General features: G+C 33.4%; 2 protein-coding genes across 5 annotated transcripts in view; both read left to right on the forward strand.

Annotated features, from left to right (window-relative positions):
• The window catches only part of LOC109858302 (PH domain leucine-rich repeat-containing protein phosphatase 2), a 63,833-nt gene extending 60,466 nt beyond the window's left edge, over window positions 1-3,367 (forward strand). For both annotated transcript variants that reach the window (XM_020435405.1, XM_020435406.1), the window contains 5 exons: window positions 409-571; window positions 888-1,171; window positions 1,402-2,244; window positions 2,448-2,688; window positions 2,812-3,367. In XM_020435405.1, coding sequence (XP_020290994.1) covers window positions 409-571; window positions 888-1,171; window positions 1,402-2,244; window positions 2,448-2,688; window positions 2,812-3,270 — 1,990 coding nt within the window. In that variant the 3' untranslated portion in view covers window positions 3,271-3,367. The remainder of the gene's footprint in view (window positions 1-408; window positions 572-887; window positions 1,172-1,401; window positions 2,245-2,447; window positions 2,689-2,811) is intronic.
• A 2,444-nt stretch (window positions 3,368-5,811) lies between these two features.
• On the forward strand, window positions 5,812-19,213 carry LOC109858303 (peptide transporter family 1). 3 transcript variants are annotated; one of them, XM_020435408.1, is made up of 10 exons: window positions 5,812-6,256; window positions 8,630-8,670; window positions 13,939-14,017; window positions 14,405-14,642; window positions 15,431-15,699; window positions 15,823-15,905; window positions 16,136-16,549; window positions 16,762-17,005; window positions 17,118-17,716; window positions 18,001-19,213. In XM_020435408.1, the coding sequence occupies exons 1-10, from the start codon at window positions 6,205-6,207 to the stop codon at window positions 18,184-18,186; spliced, it is 2,205 nt and encodes a 734-aa protein (XP_020290997.1). In that variant the 5' UTR covers window positions 5,812-6,204; the 3' UTR covers window positions 18,187-19,213. The 3 variants fall into 3 exon arrangements, with proteins under 3 accessions (XP_020290997.1, XP_020290998.1, XP_020290999.1); XM_020435409.1 differs by lacking the exons at window positions 5,812-6,256; window positions 8,630-8,670 and adding an exon at window positions 10,496-10,658; XM_020435410.1 differs by lacking the exons at window positions 5,812-6,256; window positions 8,630-8,670 and adding an exon at window positions 10,496-10,649.
• The last annotated feature ends 223 nt before the right edge of the window (window positions 19,214-19,436 follow it).

Consider the following 19,436-nt stretch of genomic DNA (forward strand, 5'->3'; position numbering starts at 1 on the left):
GTCCGACAATTACTTTAAAATTTCTCGTAGGCAGGTAGAAAGAATAAAACTGAGTCGAAAAGTCCTGAACCATTTTTTTCTATTATATATAATAAAGGAGTAATTATTGAATAAATCAAGCCAATCAGCGCCGATCTTTAGCCGAACGCACGTCAGTGAACTACGCGCCTGGTGTGCGTGAGCGCTCCGCGTGGCTTACTGACGTGCGCCCGGCTAAAGGTTGACGCTGATTGGCTTGATTTATTCAATAATTACTTATTTATTATATATAATAGAAAAAAATAGTTCAGGACTTTTCGACTCAGTTTTATTCTTTCTACCTGACTACGAGAGATTTTAAAGTAATTGTCCGACACCCTGTATATTATATATAATATATTTATTAGTATTATTATGTATGTTTTGCAGTTGCATAGCCGCATGGAGCGATTTAGAAGAGTTAGTATTGTCCGGAAACAGATTGCAGTATCTTCCGGACAATGTAGCAAATCTGCATCACTTGCGCGTGTTGCGTGTACACTCGAATCGCCTCTTAACGTGTCCCACCTTCAGTAAAACAACGTCCTTGAAGGTAAACATACACGTATTCTAAATACACATGAATATAAATGACACAAAATTTATATAAAAATATAGAAAATTTCATTAATATGTGATGCAAACCAAACGTCCTATGTGAATTTTCGAATTAAATTTAATTCGAATTTCGATGTGTATTAATTTAAACATTTAAGAAAAGTTTTAAAAAATATATATTTATATTTGCACAGATTCAGCATACAGGCTCGTATTGACATTAATACTTAAATTGAGGAAATTTTCTCGAGCACATTTAAATTGTTGTAAAAATATAAAATTCGCCTAAACTGTGTAATACTTGTTTCCAGGTACTCGACATGGCACATAATCAGTTGGATAGAATAAATCTAGCTACTCTAGTACCACCGCAACTGCAATTTCTTGATATATCTTGCAACTCTCGACTGCATGTAGATCCGCGACAGTTTCAAGTCTACAGATCTCAGAGACCAATATCGTTAGTAGATGTGTCTGGACAGAACAGGCCTAGTTTGCCGTCTCATCCGCATCAGCAAGAAATTGTCGCGGCTGAAAAGAGTGTCGAACAACCGTGGCGAGTCGGTTTCTCAGAAACTTCAGGCTCGCGTGAAAAGTATGACTTTCAATTTTTATGAGAAAAATAAAAAAAATTTGTTTTTGAAATTTAGAAATAAATATATAAAAATGGAAGTAAAATTGACTAGCGTTATATTTTTATTTAAAAAAAATTGCAAATTTATTGGCGGTTGCTTTTTTGGAAAAAAATATCTTTTGCAAAAATATAAAGCAAAGAACTTTACAGATATATCAGAATGTGCATTTCTTATGCATGTTTGTACGCAGGCTATACATTTCCCAAGTGCGGATGCCGTCTTTCTGCAACGTCGAAGGTTTGTTTGGCATATTTGACGGTGGTTCTAATCAAGAAGCACCTAACGCCCTTCAAGAGATGATACCCCGTCTCTTGCTCGAGGAACGAACAGTCCGGGAAACGTCAAAAGAGTACCTGAAATACACTTTACTATCAGCACACAGAGAGCTTAAAGAGAAAGGTCAAAAATATGGCATTGACGCGACTCTGGTCCACGTGATAAAACTACCGTCGCAACATGGATATCCGAAGGCTCCAGCCAAATATTCTCTGAAGGTGGCTTCTTCCGGTGAAGCTAAAGCCGTTCTTTGCAGAGCCGCTGGTCCTTTGACTCTTGCCACGTCGAAAACATCGAAATCGATCAGGAGTCAGTTGGGTAACGCCGCTATGTTTCCTCTGGCGGTGCCCGATCCTGTATTCGAGGAAGTAACGTTAGAGGACGATGATGAGTTTATTATAATCGCTAATCGGAGATTATGGGAAGTTCTAAGCGTACAAGAAGCTGTGAGAGAAGCTAGAGCCGAGGCCAGTCCGGTTTTGGCAGCTAAACGGCTTCAGGATCTAGCGCAGGCTTATGGTGCGGAGGATAATTTGAGCGTCGTCGTCGTCAGGTTGACGGGACCAAGTCCGGCTGATATGGATCAACTCATGCGAGAGCTCAGACACGCCGTCGGTAAAAACAGAAGCCAGACTGACGGCGTGTGTTCTTGTCCTTGTTGTGTGCCGGCGACGGCGCACAAGCCGCCAACGGCCTGCTGCTGCCACACGAACGAAGGCTATTATCTAAATGGCGTATTGAAGAATATAGTTGGCAGGTAAGAGTAGTAAGATAATATGTTTAAAATTTTTTACAAAGCTTGACGACAAATAACTCACTCAATATTGTGAATTTATACACAATTAATAAAATAAAAAAAATAAATAAAATTGTTTTAATTTTCACTAGAGAAAATGAGAATTAAAAAAACTTGTATTACTATATTATTTATTATATTTTTTTTTTGTTTGACACTCATAGATCCAACAAGGTTCACGGTGGTTCTGGAAGATATTTCAAAAACTGTAGATCAACGCAGGAGAATGAGAGTCCTCCTTATAGAGATGACCGCAGCTCGCCGAGTGGGCAATCTGATCAAGCTAGCGATAGCACTTTCAAGTCTCGTCATCCATCGGGAAGGATGTGGTCTGGAAGCGCAGCTTCTAGAGCGACAAACAAAGCTCATCAAAGCGTTCTCATGCAAGAGAACGGAACGCGAAAGGTAAAATCTGACTCTTCTTCGATACTTGTTTTCTGAAAAAAAAAAAAAATTATACGTAATATGTGTAATATAAAAAATAACATCTGTAAAATATAGTTTTTTTTTCTTTAATAATTTTCTCAGGTATCATCTTGCTTGTCTGCGCAAGAGGACACTGTGTCAGAGAGATCCGGGGCTCTTAGCGAGGAGCAATTCCGTTGTTGGGAGTACATGCTTGAGCAGAACACTCAACTGTTGTTCGACAAGGAACTAGACACGCTTACAAAAGCGCCGTTGCATCGAGGCCAATCAAGGTCGACGCCCCAGCTAGGCGGCAACTTGCCCTTTCTATCGAAGAGATTTGGCAGCGCCAGATCCTTCAATCCTTCGCTGCCGCGACCACCGGTTGTTCGTTTCGGCAGCGGTCGGAGATTGTTGAACGGTGGACCGAACGCCGCTTACTTCGGCAGTCTGCAAAGATTGATGCCGTACAATCTTGAATACGACTTCGCGGTTATTCAGGAGAGAAACGGCATGGATTCGTTGGAGCAAGACGCTACAAGAATGCAGCAATATTGGGGAGTGGCCACTACCGAACTATGAACGAAGATCTGCTACTAATTAGAAACAACATGTAAAAACTTGCGAAAAATTTACGGCGATCTTTATCCTGTGATAAAGTGCTCAAAGTTGAATTCTACTCTGGAAAAAGTTATTTTCTATCAACTTTTTTTTTTGTCATTCTTTTCGCGTCTCTATTTGTAGGATAAAATAAAATTTCAATTTATAAAGTTGTTTGCTGAATCGTAACACGGATAGATTATTTATGTTTGACACGCGCGCGCGCGAAGTGCGTCTGAATGTCAGGTAGATTAATTTATTTCGAAAAAGTTAACGACAACTGTGCTAAATGCAACTCTCCGTAATAATTTAATCATTTATTCAGAGAAATACTCCCGAGAGTAATTAATATAACGCACGAGAGAACTAGTCGCGTCACAATACACAAGCGCGTATCATTCTATTTAATGCTATCGATCGTTCTGATAACAATCGCGCGCTAAGATGTTATAAGGATTCTTTCAATCTCGCGCAACAAAAAAAAAAGCAAAATTTATATCGTATTGCAACTGATACGTCATATAAAAAAAGAACGAGCGCGAAGAGTGTAAACTGTACAATGCTCGTTTTGTCTTTTCACAATGATTAATAGATATATGCGAAAAACGTGGATGCGCTGCTATATTGCGAAACTATTTTTTTTTATTTTTTTTTTATTTCTTTTTTTTTTAATTTTTTTTTTTGATGCGTAACAATAAGAAACTGAAAGAACACTAAGAACCGAGAAACATACGTGTATGTGTCGCAGTTAATGTGTGAATTCAGGAAGTGTACACACTTTACTAATCAATGCATGCGCCTATCAGTTGGATAAGTAAACATGTTCACAAAAGCAATGAAATTTAAACTTTTACCAGTAGATGCATATATCTTCACATCTTTAGATTTACTGAGAATATGAATAAACAAAAATGCATCAATTTAACGCTCGTTTTAACCATCTTTGATTAACTTCATCGGCCGATTATTCCATTGGAATTGCCAGTCGCATTAATCGTTTAGCAGAACGGATCAATCGCGACTGATGCTTAATCGCTGATTTAGTTAATCGGAAATGGTGGGAACGAGCGTTAATCAATATTTTTCCTAGCAGATGTGCACATCAATTACATAAATGTATAACGTATAAAACATGAAAAAAAATTGCATTGGAATTTCCACGTAATATTTTCGAGTGCCTTGATATTTTCTACACTCTCAAAAGTTTTGTTATTTTTGTTTACGTGGGAGAGTATAAGAAAATAAGCGGAACAGATAACGTTCCCTATAACCGTGTATTTTTCAAGCTTATCTCACATGATATGCTCTTTTACTACTGTAAAACCTATAACAAATGTTTGCATTGTTTAATAAATGAATACATACATTTACTAGGAATAGTAGCACTTTTATGTTTAAGTTGATGCTTTTGCTACAATTTTATATAAATGCATACATTGGCTAGAAAGTGTATAGATTTACTAAAGTTTGCACTTTTACTGTAACATATACATCAAAAACACAATCTTTTGAAAAACACTGATTTCGCGAATTTATTAATCGGAAGATCAAGACGACAAAATATTATTTCATGAAAAATTCTCTCATACTTTCATTAATGTGTCGATTTTTTTTCACAATCTTTTATAATGTTATGTGTCTGTTAATTTATATCTTTATCATATACATTTAGCTTTATGTAGCGTATCGTATCTTTTTTTTACAAATTGTAGAATTATTTTGTACAAAATGTAGAAATTTTAGTGTATAATAATATATGTAGATACAATTTTTAAATATATTTTTTTATAACATTAAAAAAAATTTCTCTTGTGTGTGTGTGATATATGTATTTATCACGTGTTTGTTAAATTAAGTCTTATCGCGATATCAGATGATTAGCAGTGTTATCGTAATTTAATTTTCTTCAAAATATGTCGAAAGTATCACAAATTTATCGTTGCTTCTCTCTCTCTCTCTCTTTCTTTTTGCCATTAATTTTATATGTATATTAAACTATTATGATACTGAAAGAGCACTATCGACATGCAATTGTTTACACATTTTCAGTAGCAACACTTCACTTCAGCCACATAGGCTGAATGATTCATACTCGAATCTTGTATTCAAGATCGTCTTAAGTTCATCTTTTCAGATGCACTGTAGCCAATAAAATGGCCCACATTTTAAAATGAACTTAAGACGATGTTTAGAGATAAGATCGGACTATAAGATCGTACATAGTTCATTTTATATATTAATAAATACACAAAATCTCGAGATTTTTGAGTATTGTGTACACACAGCGCGTGTCAAAAATTCGCAGAATAGACATTTGCCCAGCAAACAGTTTCTGACTGAACGCAGACCTGCCAACAGAAACTGTGTGCAGAAACGCTACAATACGGAAACATACTTTGTGTGCTGCCAAAGCTGTTAACACACAGACACAAAAAACGCAACATGGTCACCAAAACTCACCAAAACCATATCCTACCGAGGACACAGATGTGGATATGGATTTGATGTGGCGGTTGGCTTACAAAATCGCGACATCTGACAACCAAATTGTTTGCTGGATGGAATTCTAAAAAACAGGAGGTGCGGTTTTCCTTGCGGTAAATAATCAGTGCAGTTGTGGACAAGCGATTGTTACAGTCAATTGTGGTGTACGGCGTTTGTTAACGCTATTTATTTCTAAGAGAAAACGACCCTCTTGCCCACGTCTACTCTGCAAATTTTTGACGCGCTGCGTACGGTGATAAAACTCGCGCGCCTTTTGTGGGGAATCATCTTCAACAATTCAATGTTCGCAGGTTTTGATAGATAAGATGGGAAGGAGATAATCTGTGGACGACATTCGATCAAACAAGCCAGATCAGTGTTTGAGTTGTTGTCGCGAGAGAATAAGGTAAACTGAAGAAGAGTCGGTGAAAAATGGACACTTTGGACGTGTCGAGGAAAAAAAATGTCGAAGGCGAAATTCAAGGTATCGAAACATTGATAAAGACAATAAACAGCATTCCTCTTGTATATGTGGCACGTATACATAACGGCTTATATAAGATCACATACTTGTGTTGTATATCAGATTAAAGACAAGCAGATCGGAGTCTGTGTGATTCGTTAGTTTATTTCTTTTTTTTTTTTCCGACTGCTTTTATACAAGCGACGATCCAATTTTTTTTCAAAGTTAACAAAGAAACAATTTCAAGTGTAATTTCTTTTCTAATCGATCGAGCACGCGATCCGCTAACTGTTGTTACAATGAGGACGCACTTCTTTCTGTACATACCTGTTAATCATTGTGTTCTTTTTTACCGATAATAAACACTAACATCGGCTTCGTTTCTACTTATCGGAGATGCTGCAATTGTATTTATGCGTCATACGAATTCTTTGGTAACAAAGCAATTAGAATTATATTCGATATTTTGATCATATTGGTGAATAAATTCCCACGTGTGTAAATAGTATATATATACTATATATATATATATATACTGTTTATATATATATATAATATATACTTATTATATATATATGTAAATATATATATTATATACCCTAGGATAGGAAAACATTTACAAAATTATGTGACGAAATCTTGCACTAAAATTTTAATTTGCAATTACACATATATAGCTTAGGAAATAGATGTAAAAACATTGATTCTTTATAAAATATTTGTAGTTGTATGCAAAATTACTTTCCAAATACTATTTCGACAAAAGAATAACGATATGGCGAATCATCTTAGCGGTATATTTGCAGAATTAATTTCAAAAAGAAATTGTCCAATAATTGAGGAAAAAATTTCAGCTCTATGTGATGTTTAAAATATGTAGAGAAATATAATTGCATAAGAAATCAACTTAATTCATGTATATACTTATGGAAATGCATAACGACTTTTTCGCAACTTTTGACAAATATTATTTACAAAATTTTATTTCGACAAAACTGTTGCGTTATGGCGAATCATCTTAGTGCACAACCATTGCAGGATCGTCGTCGTTATTCATGATGCCATTTTTGTGCAATATTTTTACAATTTTACTATCAGGGTATATAATATGTAGACGTGATACATATAAAGAGAAAAATGTGAAAAAAATAACAATTCTCAGAATGAAAATGAGTAAAATAGGACAATGACACTGAAAATACACTTTATTTCATCATTTATTTCATCATTTATCGCTTTATCTCTAATAAACATACGATATTAAAGTGACTTGACAATGTTCGCTCATTGAATTACAATTTTTTTTATCTGCCGCGAACATGAATTGACTTGTCATGAATTGACAGTTTGTAGACATAAATATTGCTTACGCAACTTGAAAAAGACTTAACTATCAACAATGCTCCCGCAATGTCGACTGGAAAATTATGATTTTATTGCTTAGATAAAAACAAATAAAAATGCAAAGCAAACTCTAATTTGACAGTAAACAAAATTAAAATCAACATACACATTAAACATAAATAAATTCAATTTCATTTTACTTTTGTTGAGATATAATTTAACAACTAATAATTTAAATGTAGAAAATTTGATTTGCTAATTATTCGAAAATATTAAACAAATGAAATAATATATTGATGTAATAATGAAAAACGCAAATAGCAGTTGAAATGATTTAATTTAATTAAAAGAATAAATTTAATGATTTAATTTAACGAACTTTAGATTAGCGGTAAACAAGAATTTTCTTATCTTGTTGAAAAATGTCGAGTATCGCATCCGTTTGTTAATCGCCAATAATTGGGAATTGTTCTTATGCGATGATAATAGCCTTCTGTATTTCGAGACAATGTCGTTTATCGCAAACGGATTATTGCAATTAATACAACAAGTGCGATAAAAAAAAAAACGGCGAGTAACAAAGAATAAGATAAAAACCATAGCGAACGCCGCTACCGGCTACATAACGTGTGCGCACATAACTGTCTCTTTTATTAAATTCGCCGATCACAAAAAGTACATAGCGACAATGTAATATATCATGACCGGCAAAACACACGCATACTTTGTAACGTAATTTTATATATTGGACAGTTTCTACGGTTGTGTGACACAGTTTACGATATGGCTCTTTTGATCGACTTAATACTAATAAATTGGTCCGTGACCCAGTTTGAACAACTGCCAAATTGCGAGATAATTGCTTTCACCACTATTTAATTAAATACACTGGTTTCTCACAAGAGATATTCGCGAAGAGATGTACCGTGTGTATTTTAAAATATCAAAGTAACTCTGGAATTTTTTCTTACACAAGATATGTTTGAGAACGATTCGATTTTCTTTATTTTTTATCCATATAGTCTTGTAAATATTTATATTTTGTTTTAGATCATCCAGACAATCAGATAAATGCCGAAGGACAAGAAGAGGTGAGATTAAAGCGCGCGCGCGCGCGCACACACACAACAAACAACAATTTCTTAACATACCAATATTTGAGAAATACAATGTTCTCAATAACATATACGAATTACACAATAAATATATCTATCTCAAGTCTACACACATGTATGTAGGCTTGAGATAGATAAGATTTATAGATCTACGATAAAGAAAAAAAACGTCACACACAACAATGAGTCGTGTTTCATTGTGTGAAAATAAATTTTAGTTTTTTTTCGACGTTTTCTTATAAAGAAAACCTAAACTTTCGGAATTATCTTTGCTTATCGGTAACTTCATTTCGAAAACGTATCACTATTATTATTGCGCGCTTAAATACGTTCTTGTTGCATAATTCAATGATGATGACGCGGCAATTCTAAGGAACATTTTCTCAAGAATTAACGCTGTCTCTCTCTCTCTCTCTCTCTCTCTCTCTCTCTCTCTCTCTCTCTCTCTCTTTCTCTCTTTTTCCTTCTTTCTTTATCTTTTTACGTAATCCCGTGAAAAGTAAAGATCAAGAACTATCGGTGATCTGTTGTTGGTAAGCACAGTTTCACGATTTTCGACGTTGCAAAATTGTCACGCGTATAAATGCGTACACTGATGTGTTTATTATATATTCATTTATCTTCTTGCTCGCAGTTCTATTGAGCAAGTTCTGTTCTTTCTGCATTGCATATCGTTGCGATTACATTCCATGCCATGCATTTCATTATCTTTTTAATACAAATTATCAATTATATATATATATATATATATACATATATTACATAAACGAATTTAAATGCTTTTATATAACAATTGTCTTTCTTTGTTATCTTTTCTGCTTACTTCTGCGAAAGATAAACAAATGATATGCCCCTAATACTTTGTACAGTCTTTGTATCTTACAATTAGTACTTTGTTCTTTACAATTACTGAAAAAAAAAGGATTTAACAATGCAGATAACATAAGTAAGAGACAGCACGTATGCGTCATCTTAACGATCTAGCAATTATATATCGCGTTCTCTTTTAAAATTATACGCTTATCCAGTTTAAATATAAATACAATCGCGTTTACACAAATTGTAATTTTCCTCGTGACGCGGATATTTATTCGAGCGTTAGCGTCAATAGCGATTTGTTGTGTTTGAAATTTTGCTCTCCATTTTGATTTGTAGTTGCCAATTTTTTTAACGCGGTCAAAATTTAAGCATAATTTATTTAGTCAAATTGAGCGTTGTTTACTCGGTTACATATCAGATTGATTATCAAAATATATTTTTACGTATATTTGCCATCGGATAATATTTGTTAAATCATTGGAATACGTAATGAGAATTATTTAAGCCTTGATATATATTGTATTTAAATTGTATTTATAATTTATTATTTAATTGTTTTTTTTTTTTGGAAAAAAGACGTAACAACTCGCGCGCTTTCCAATCGTAAACCGAAATATCTTTTTACCGTCCATGCACACTTGCACCAAAACGATCTGAGAAAACGATCCCGACAGGTCGCGTAACTCGCGTAGCGGATACTTTCACGTTGTTCCAAATACTTGACTCACCGTCACCACGTTTGGATTGTACGGTCTGCGACTCGTGACACAAACCGCACAATGTCACACGCGTGCATACTGTTTCTTCCTCGATCCAATAGTGCTCGTGGTAGCACTTTACTGCCTCTACTCTGGTAGCCGCACGTTCATTTCCAGTTGCTGTTGTCAGTCTCGATGTACGAGCGTGTACGTACAGAACTGTCGAAGTCGCCGCCGCCGCCGCCGCCGCTAACGACGACGACGACGACGACGATCTCCAAAGTTGTCGCTTTCCTCGATCGTTTCGTTATTCACATCTGGCAAAAAGCCACCAGATGAAGCAATCGTGAAATAATCGATATATAAGTCACCGATTGATCGCTCGATCGCGATACTACCGCAGCTGCGCGATAGCTGTCACTAAAAATGGATGCGCAGGTAAAACAGGTAAAACTTTGTTGTTTTAATTAAGCACGTTCACCGAATTATTGATTTTCTTAGGATTTTCTTTAAATTTGCGGCATACATAGTTTATGATCTATTTATACGTAGCCTGTGTTTGGATAATAGAGGTAGCAATGTTAAATTCCAAAATATGGAAGATTTATATTTTTAACATGGATTTCCTATGCTGAGCCTTTGTGAAAAGTGGGGTTTTTTTTTAAATTACTGACGACAATTTTCTTAGGATTTTTTTAAAAAACAAGTATGTGCTGGTGGAGAGTGTTCTAATTAAAATACGATTTTGAATAATATGGCAAGCAACCCTTTTTTTCAAACTAGCTTTTTTTTTGTTTTTTTTTGTTTTGCTGGATTTATGTGCGCTGCGCACCGCAGCTAGTTTTGAACTTCTGCGCAGAGTAAGCGGGTCTTAGCAGTGCTGAATAGCTCAACTTAACTTTGTTAGCAGCAGTAAAAACTTACTCATGAGAAGAAATATTTTATATTGCTAACCACTGTATTTAGGTTGCTAACCACTGTAGTCGGAGAAAACACTGTAGTCCTTAAATAAAAAAGAGGAAAAGGTCAAATATAGAGAGCTAGCAGACTTGATTTTTGTGCGCAAATTTGTATTCTTTCAATTTTCTGTGGTGACATAGAAGCACATTTTGTCGATCTTAAAAAAAAAAAAAGATTGTTTTATTTGTACGCCCTGCAGTCGCTCTAACAATCGCTTGCAACACTCGACGTTAGATAACTTCAGACCCAACTTCACAGTCACAGATTGTACGTTCCTGTCTTTCCGGATCTGATTAGATACAAACCGGTTTTGGGGTTTTTTTAAAAGGAATCTTAAAGAATGTTAAATAAACACTGAGAGTGAAACTGTAGAACACTTTCGTTGCAAATAGTTTGTAGAATATACTAACAAAGAATATAGTAATTTACATCTGTAGAGGAGCGTAGTGTAAAAAACTTGCGCAAATAAAAATTTGTACATTCTGATTTGTTTTGGAAAATTTGTTTTGCGTTTTCAATAAGATTAAATTAAGTCAATCAAATCAAATCTGTCACGCACTAGTATATCTTTAGAGAACATAGATATATAATTATATATGTTTACAGCTCGTTGAATATATTTTTTTAATAAAAAGAAATAAGGAAGTGGCCATAACAAGCTAACACCAGATGTTCGGGTACAATTCTTTTATAATTCGAAGATTTAAAAAAAATTTTAACAAACGTTTCGATCCACTATGGGATCTTCTTCAGTGTGTACACGTTTGTTAAAATCTTCTTCTTTTTTAAAATCTTCGAATTATAAAAGAATTGTACCCGAACATTTGGTGTTAGCTTGTTATTGCCATTTCCTTATCTCTTTTCAATAAATATATGTTTTATATAGTTATATTCATTGTTTGCTTTACTTATTCTTTCTCTCTCTCTCTCTCTTTCTCTCTCTCAAAGATATATTTACCTTTGATTTTTTGCATACAGATAAAATGTCCGTAAAATTCAGATAGTTATAAAATTATCGTAACGAACGATGTAAATAATTTTTAAAAAATAATCAGTATTTCTTAAGTAAAGTAGTTGGTTCACAATATATAATTCATTCTGTGTCCCATTTATGTCAACGAACTTGATTAATTCTCTCGATCGCGGTCGACCAATAAACTTTCTCGCAGATACAATTTCTTCTGTTGATTTTCTAGTCTCCTATATATGTGTATGTACTCGTCGCACACACACATACACATCTCGATCTCCTCATTGATGGCTATCTTATTGATGGTTATCAAAATTATTAAAATGTTAAACATTTGATTTACAAAATTATTCAAGTACTACCACACCGATATCATCACATCACAGGCATTCGAATTATCTTTTTATATCTAGACGATGATATTTGCTTATTTTGACAATGTGTTCACATTATTTATCCAAATTCAAGGATATGACCAAACACAGATCAAACAAACTTTGTGTTGTTTTTAATTAGTTATAAGAATTTCTCTTCGCGCATTTTTTAACTTGTTTCCTTGGAACAGAAACGCGATGTAAACATCAAGGCTCTTTGTGATATCTACACGAACGACCTTGTTTCTAGAAATCCGATTTATCGTAAAAGCAATATAATTGCATTCATTATAAATGTTTATTTGCAAATTGCTGTTTTTGTCCCGTCAGAAACTTATTATACATTAGTAGATATATTCCATAGAATTATTATTACAGAAGTAGTATGTATTCTTCGATTATTTTAGAATTATTATATGTATTTTTAGATATTTTTTTAGTATTATAAAATATTTTGTAAAATGTGTTTTTTTTCAAATATTTAAACTTTATTTTTAACTTCTTATTAAAAAAACGTGTGTTATTAAAAATTTCTATGTTATTTTTATAGAATAATTTCTATGTTACACACACACACACACGCACATACAATGTATAAAATTTTTATATTTTTTTAAATATTCTTACGCAAAACACCTTCTAGATTGAGTTTTTAATTCTCTGAAGTTTACAAATTTTATCTTTTAAATTGAGATTTTGATTCTGAAGTTTACAAGTTTTTTCATAGATAAACACATATTAATGTGTTTCGCACAATATTAACGCGAGAGAGACGAATGTTCATGTTTCATAACTGAAAGATATTTTATGTGCAAACATAACCATTATTTCACGCAAAGTGTTATTCCACATACTCATTTTGTTATCTCGCCTTTTAAGTCTTTAGGTAATAAAATCAAGATGTGCAGCACAAATAATAGTTACTGTCCCGTCGCGGCCTTCACATTTCATGCTAGAAATGAATGTACCTGAATATATATTGTAAAACAATGATGGTGTTATTCAGGTCAATGGAATCACGCTAGATTCTTCAATACTGAAAAACAAATCTTTTTAGACTCGAGATGAGCATTAACAAAATCAAATTAATTATTTTCCAAAAACTTTTAGATATTTCAGAAGTTTTTATTTTACATATATGCAACATGATATTTGATGTGTTCTTTCGCGATGTGTTGTATTAACATTCGAAGAAGTTGTTTTCTTTCCCAGCTGTATTTAACGTACACATTGCATTTTGTTCTCTTTGCATCTAGTTTTGCAATCTCTTTCTCAAAGTTACATAATCGAAATAAATCTAAGTAAAGAGAAAACTGAAAGCTATTGTAGACTATTTAAAGATCTTTTGAATTTATATTAATAATATCAAAGTGTGTGTATGCGTTACGTTTGAATGTGTATATATATTTAAAAAACTTTGCAGAAGCTGAAATATCCCAAGTCGGTGTTCTTCATCGTCAGTAATGAATTCTGCGAGAGATTTTCCTTCTATGGAATGCGCAGTGAGTATATAAATCGTTAACATCAATTGAACGTATAGTTATCAATGTCAATTCTTGGCAAGTATACGGTCTAGTAATTTAAACAGTTCTGTACAATTAAAACAATTGCTCCTTTAGTAGCGCCAACTACGTGGCTGATGTAATTTTTAGTTACAAGCGCAAAAAGCGTCTTATATTGTGCATTATCCAATGTGTACTCTTAATTGAAAGAAAGATTGATTCTCTTATATATATATATAACAAAAATGAAAAATAATTCTTCTATATTGCAAAAAACCTATAATTTTTATACTTATTTTTTAATAATATATATTATGTAAAATTATATATATTTATGTATAAAACTTCTATATGTGTAATTGCATACGTAACATAATTACTTTTCAGCTGTATTATCGTTATACCTGACAACCATGCTAAACTACAATGAAGATACAGCCACGATGATCTACCACATATTTACCTGTTTTGTTTATTTTTTCCCACTGTTTGGTGCAATTTTGTCCGATTCATGGCTCGGCAAGTTCAACACTATTTTTTACGTGAGCATTATTTACGCAATCGGACAGCTGATTCTAGCCACGAGTGCGATACCTGTCACCGGACTCGGATTATTAGACGCAAGGTGAAAAAAAAAAAAACATTATTTAATAACATGTAGAGATTACTCATTACTATAATTATTGAAAATTAATTACATACACTGTCATATTAAAAAATTGGTTTTTATATTTATATAATTTTACAAAACTAACAGAGAAACATCCTTTAGTGAAGTTTCTTTAAAATATTATTTATGTTTCTTAATATAAAATTAATGTAAAATTTCTTAATATAAAATTATATATACAATGTTTCTTTTACCACAAAAATCCTAAATGGTTTTGATAAAGATGGTTTAAAAGAAGAATGGCTTGCATTATACAATATAACGATTTTATTACTGAGAAAAAAACAGAATCTTTTCAAAATAAATTTTAATAGTACGAGGAAAGAAAAAAAAATTTTCAAATGTCAATCTAATAATATTGCAAAATAATCCTAATTTGAAATCGCGCACTTCTATTAGATTATTACCACGTTCCAATTTACAAAACTCTATATTTTAATTTAAGCATTATTACAATATTATACATATAGATATATTTTTTTAAAGTTCCTCAATAGTCCGATATATTATATTTTACATAATTAGTTAAATTTAGAGATTTGGAAATGCTCTTTTTTCGTTTTGTCGACGATTTTAGACGTATATTTTCTCGCTTCCAAGAATACCGCATGTCTGCGGCAGTTATATCGAGGAATCTTAAATGCTATTAATTTTCAAGATTTTTTTTTCCAATTTTTACAACAAAAATTATAGTTTCATACTTTTAACATAATAATATCTTTTAATGTAACATTATTTTTCAGAGCACTTTCGTTATTTGGTTTATTCCTGATAGCGTTGGGAACAGGTGGAATAAAACCCTGTGTATCGGCCTTTGGAGGCGATCAATTTGTTTTACCTCAGCAAGAACGATACTTAACGATGTTTTTTTCCGTCTTCTACTTCTCCATTAACACAGGCTCTTTGATCTCCACTCTTCTCACGCCGACGTTGCGTGAGTTGGAATGTTGGAACGACAAGTGTTTTTCTTTGGCATTTCTGGTACCGGCTGTTCTGATGATCGTATCAATTGGTGAGATAAAAAAAAAAAAATAAAATCAATTTCTCTACTTAAAAAAAAAAAAATGTCTCGCACAAAATACTAGACTCTTATTTGATTCGCAATCTCTAATTGAGACGAGAATTTTGTTTTCAGTGGTGTTTGCCATGGGTAAACGATTGTACAAAATAGTCAAGCCTAAGGGCAATCTCATCGTTACGGTTTCTCAATGTATCGGCGTAAGTTTTGCACATATCTTTCTGATTCAGCATAAATCTCAAAATTTCATCTGTACAAATACTTGTACAGACAAAACTAAAAAAAGGCTTCAATTAATTTTCATTCTTCATAATTTCTTTTTGAATTTTTTATTGCGCAAATATTTACGTTTCCAAACGGTTACGTCTCTCCAAACTCAAAGGTCTCACAACAGAATGTATTTTACTAAATTTTCTTTCGCATAAATCAGCACGCGATCTACAATAAAGTGAAGAACAAAACGAAACGCGATCATTGGCTCGATCATGCTGATGATGTGTATGAAAGAACATTGATTGACGATATTAAGGCCTCGCTGCGAGTTCTGAAAATGTTCATACCGCTACCGATATTCTGGGCGCTGTACGATCAACAAGGTTCTCAATGGACGTTTCAAGCGACGCGAATGGACGGCCAGATAGGCAATTGGGTGTTGTTGCCCGACCAAATGCAAGCGGTGAATCCGCTGCTCATTATGATTTTCATACCTCTTTTCGAGACGTGCATCTATCCGATGTTTGCCAAGATACATCTGATCAATACGCCTCTGAGAAAGCTCGTTGTCGGCGGTTTTTTGGCCAGCGTGGCTTTCATCGCTGCCGGCCTTGTCGAATTAAAGCTTGAGGTAAACGGAACAAAAAAAAGTTTTTTTTGTTACATCACTTTTGAATTGCACTTGATCATTTGCATATCCACAACAGAGAATAAACAATTTCTACTTATCAGAGAGAGATTTTTTTTTTCAAATCTCTTTTTAAGTTAAAAAGATACAAAAACAACTAACGTAATGATAAGTTAAACAAATGTGAAATTTGATTTTACATAAATTGATTTTAGACAACGTATCCAATATTGCCGTCTGAGGGATTAGCTCAAATACGTATTTTCAACACAATGAATTGTACCGTACACTTAAAACTAGATATGCCAGATAAAACAAAAACTGCAACAATAAATGGATTAAAGATGTATGAAATGCTGTATGTGAAGGCGAATGAAACCGGTGTTACATTGCCCTATACAGCGGACTTTATAGACTGCAACTTGGCTGGTTACACCTCGTTAAGAGACAATGTAAAAGGTAAAACCTCAATAGAGTAATTTGAATAATATTGAACTGCGATGCAAATTTATGTATAAGTGTATACACAACCTGGCATAATTTTATATAAATACCTTTTTTCGCGCATCAGGAAACATTACGGGTAAGGAGGCCGACGCAACGTCTTGGATTATAACGCCGATTGGACTTGACGACAATAATAAGTACATAGACAAAGTGGACAAACCAGCAAATGGCAACCCGATGGTTCGTGGTGTCATTTATCTTACGGAGGAACACAGTAACGCTACCCTGACGTTCAAGTATAACAACGAAGTTACGACGTCGATACCTATGACAAAACTTAAGTCAAGTCTGGTGGAATTGGACAAACCGGGCGAGTATGATATCTACTTGGACAAAACTCTGCTGAAGAAAGCCGAAACCTTCAAACTCGGAGGAGTGTACACCGTATTGGGTTCTCTCGTGAAGTTACGAGACAATGATGTATTAGCCGCTAAAATAATAACAGTAACAAAACCAAACGAGGTGCACATCGCTTATTTATTGCCACAATACATCATTATCACAATGGCCGAAGTGATGTTCTCCATAACGGGTCTAGAATTCGCCTTCACCCAAGCACCGAAAAGCATGAAGTCCTTGTTGCAAGCAGGCTGGTTATTAAGTAATGCTTTCGGTAATCTCATCGTAGTAATCATAAAAGGCTCGCATCCTTTCCAGCGGCAGGTGAGCGGCGAAATTCGGATATTCCGAACATTTTATGACTGATAAATTATTAATTAAAAAACTTGTCATACAGAACTCGCTGTTCTGTTAATGTGGCGCTGTTATGGTCTATTATTTTTTTTTTTATAATTGTCGCTACATAATGGTGCAAATATTTTTTCTTAAATATAAATTAACACATATTGCACAATCTAATTTTTAAATTCAATTAAAAAATCTATCTATATATCTATCTTTGTATAATCTATAGATGTTCAACATTCTTACATCACTTGTTTTTACAGATGTACGAGATTTTCTTGTACGCCGGTTTAATGGCGGTGGTCATGGCAATATTCACTGTGATGAGTATATTCTACAAATATGTAGACATACCGGACGAAGAGGAGGATGGAACTACATACGGAGCCATACCTCTAGATGAAAAAAAAGGAAATGATAATCCGGCCTACAAAGAGGATGAAAAATGACAATGAGGGAAACGGTCGAGTTAGAAATTTTTGTGTGTGTTCGTGTTAATCAAAAAACAACAATAATGAAGCGATAGCTCTATGAAGCATGAAATATTGGTTCCCGATTGGTGAATCGAGAACTCGCTCATTTTTATCGAATTTATTTTAATATTGTTTCGGAATTTGTTTTAAATTGCAAAAGTTGTGTAGGAATTTTTTTCCTGATGCATAAACCTATTTCTCTCAAATCAAAATTATATAGGCAAATTTTTATAAATAATTGAAGATAACTATATGTATATATGTGTATATATAAATATATATACACATACATGTGCCCGCCAAAAGTGTGTTCCGGGCCACCTAAATAATTTCTGAATAATTCAAGATATTGGATTGAAATTTATAGGGATAAAATGGGATCACAAAGTCTATCATTTAACCACAAAAACACTTATCTCCTAAACTCTCAATGGAAATGTTTAAATGATCATAACTCTGCGAAAAAAATCGTAGAGACTTTGACGACCCCGCGTTGTTCTCGTCTCGGAAAGCCCTTTCAAAGCCCTTTCACGAGCTCTCACTCGACTCAACATGCCGTTTAAGATTTTCCGATCCCCTTCTTCCTCCACGGTAGTGCAGAGATAAGTGTTTTTGTGGTTAAATGATAGACTTTGTGATCCCATTTTATCCCTAGAAATTTCAATCCAATATCTTGAATCATTCAGAAATTATTTAGGTGGCCCGGAACTTTTGGCGGGCACATGTACGTGTATATATATTGTATATGTAAATATACATATGTATATATAAATGTTTCCAAGAATAAGCATTTAAAAAATGTTAATTATTAATATTCTCAAAAGAATAAGCAACAGAATACCTCATATCTCAGAATGATGATTCAAATCATAAGAAATATATTTTGTGAATAAGTATACTAATTTATTCGCTAACTGTGAATAAGTATACTAACTTTTTTAACAATTTTTGTTTTTTCTTAAAATAAATAAAATGAAAAAATTTCATTCTAGCAAACTATTAATAAAATTTGATTTTCTTTTTAATTGTCGCGAATGACAAATTTATTCAAATTTTTTCTAAAAGACAATTAGATTTTTATATGTAAACGACTGTAAGTAGATTTTTTTTACACGTTTTACAACGGTATACAGCATTCTAGAAGCTTGTTTTTGTTTACAATTTATTTAAATATCTTAATAATTACATAATGCGCTTTAGTTGTCAATCTTCCCTTTTCCGGTTTA

This window comes from Pseudomyrmex gracilis, unplaced genomic scaffold, assembly GCF_002006095.1.
Source record: "Pseudomyrmex gracilis isolate BER0280 unplaced genomic scaffold, ASM200609v1 scaffold_197, whole genome shotgun sequence".
Taxonomy (NCBI): Eukaryota; Metazoa; Arthropoda; class Insecta; order Hymenoptera; family Formicidae; genus Pseudomyrmex; species Pseudomyrmex gracilis.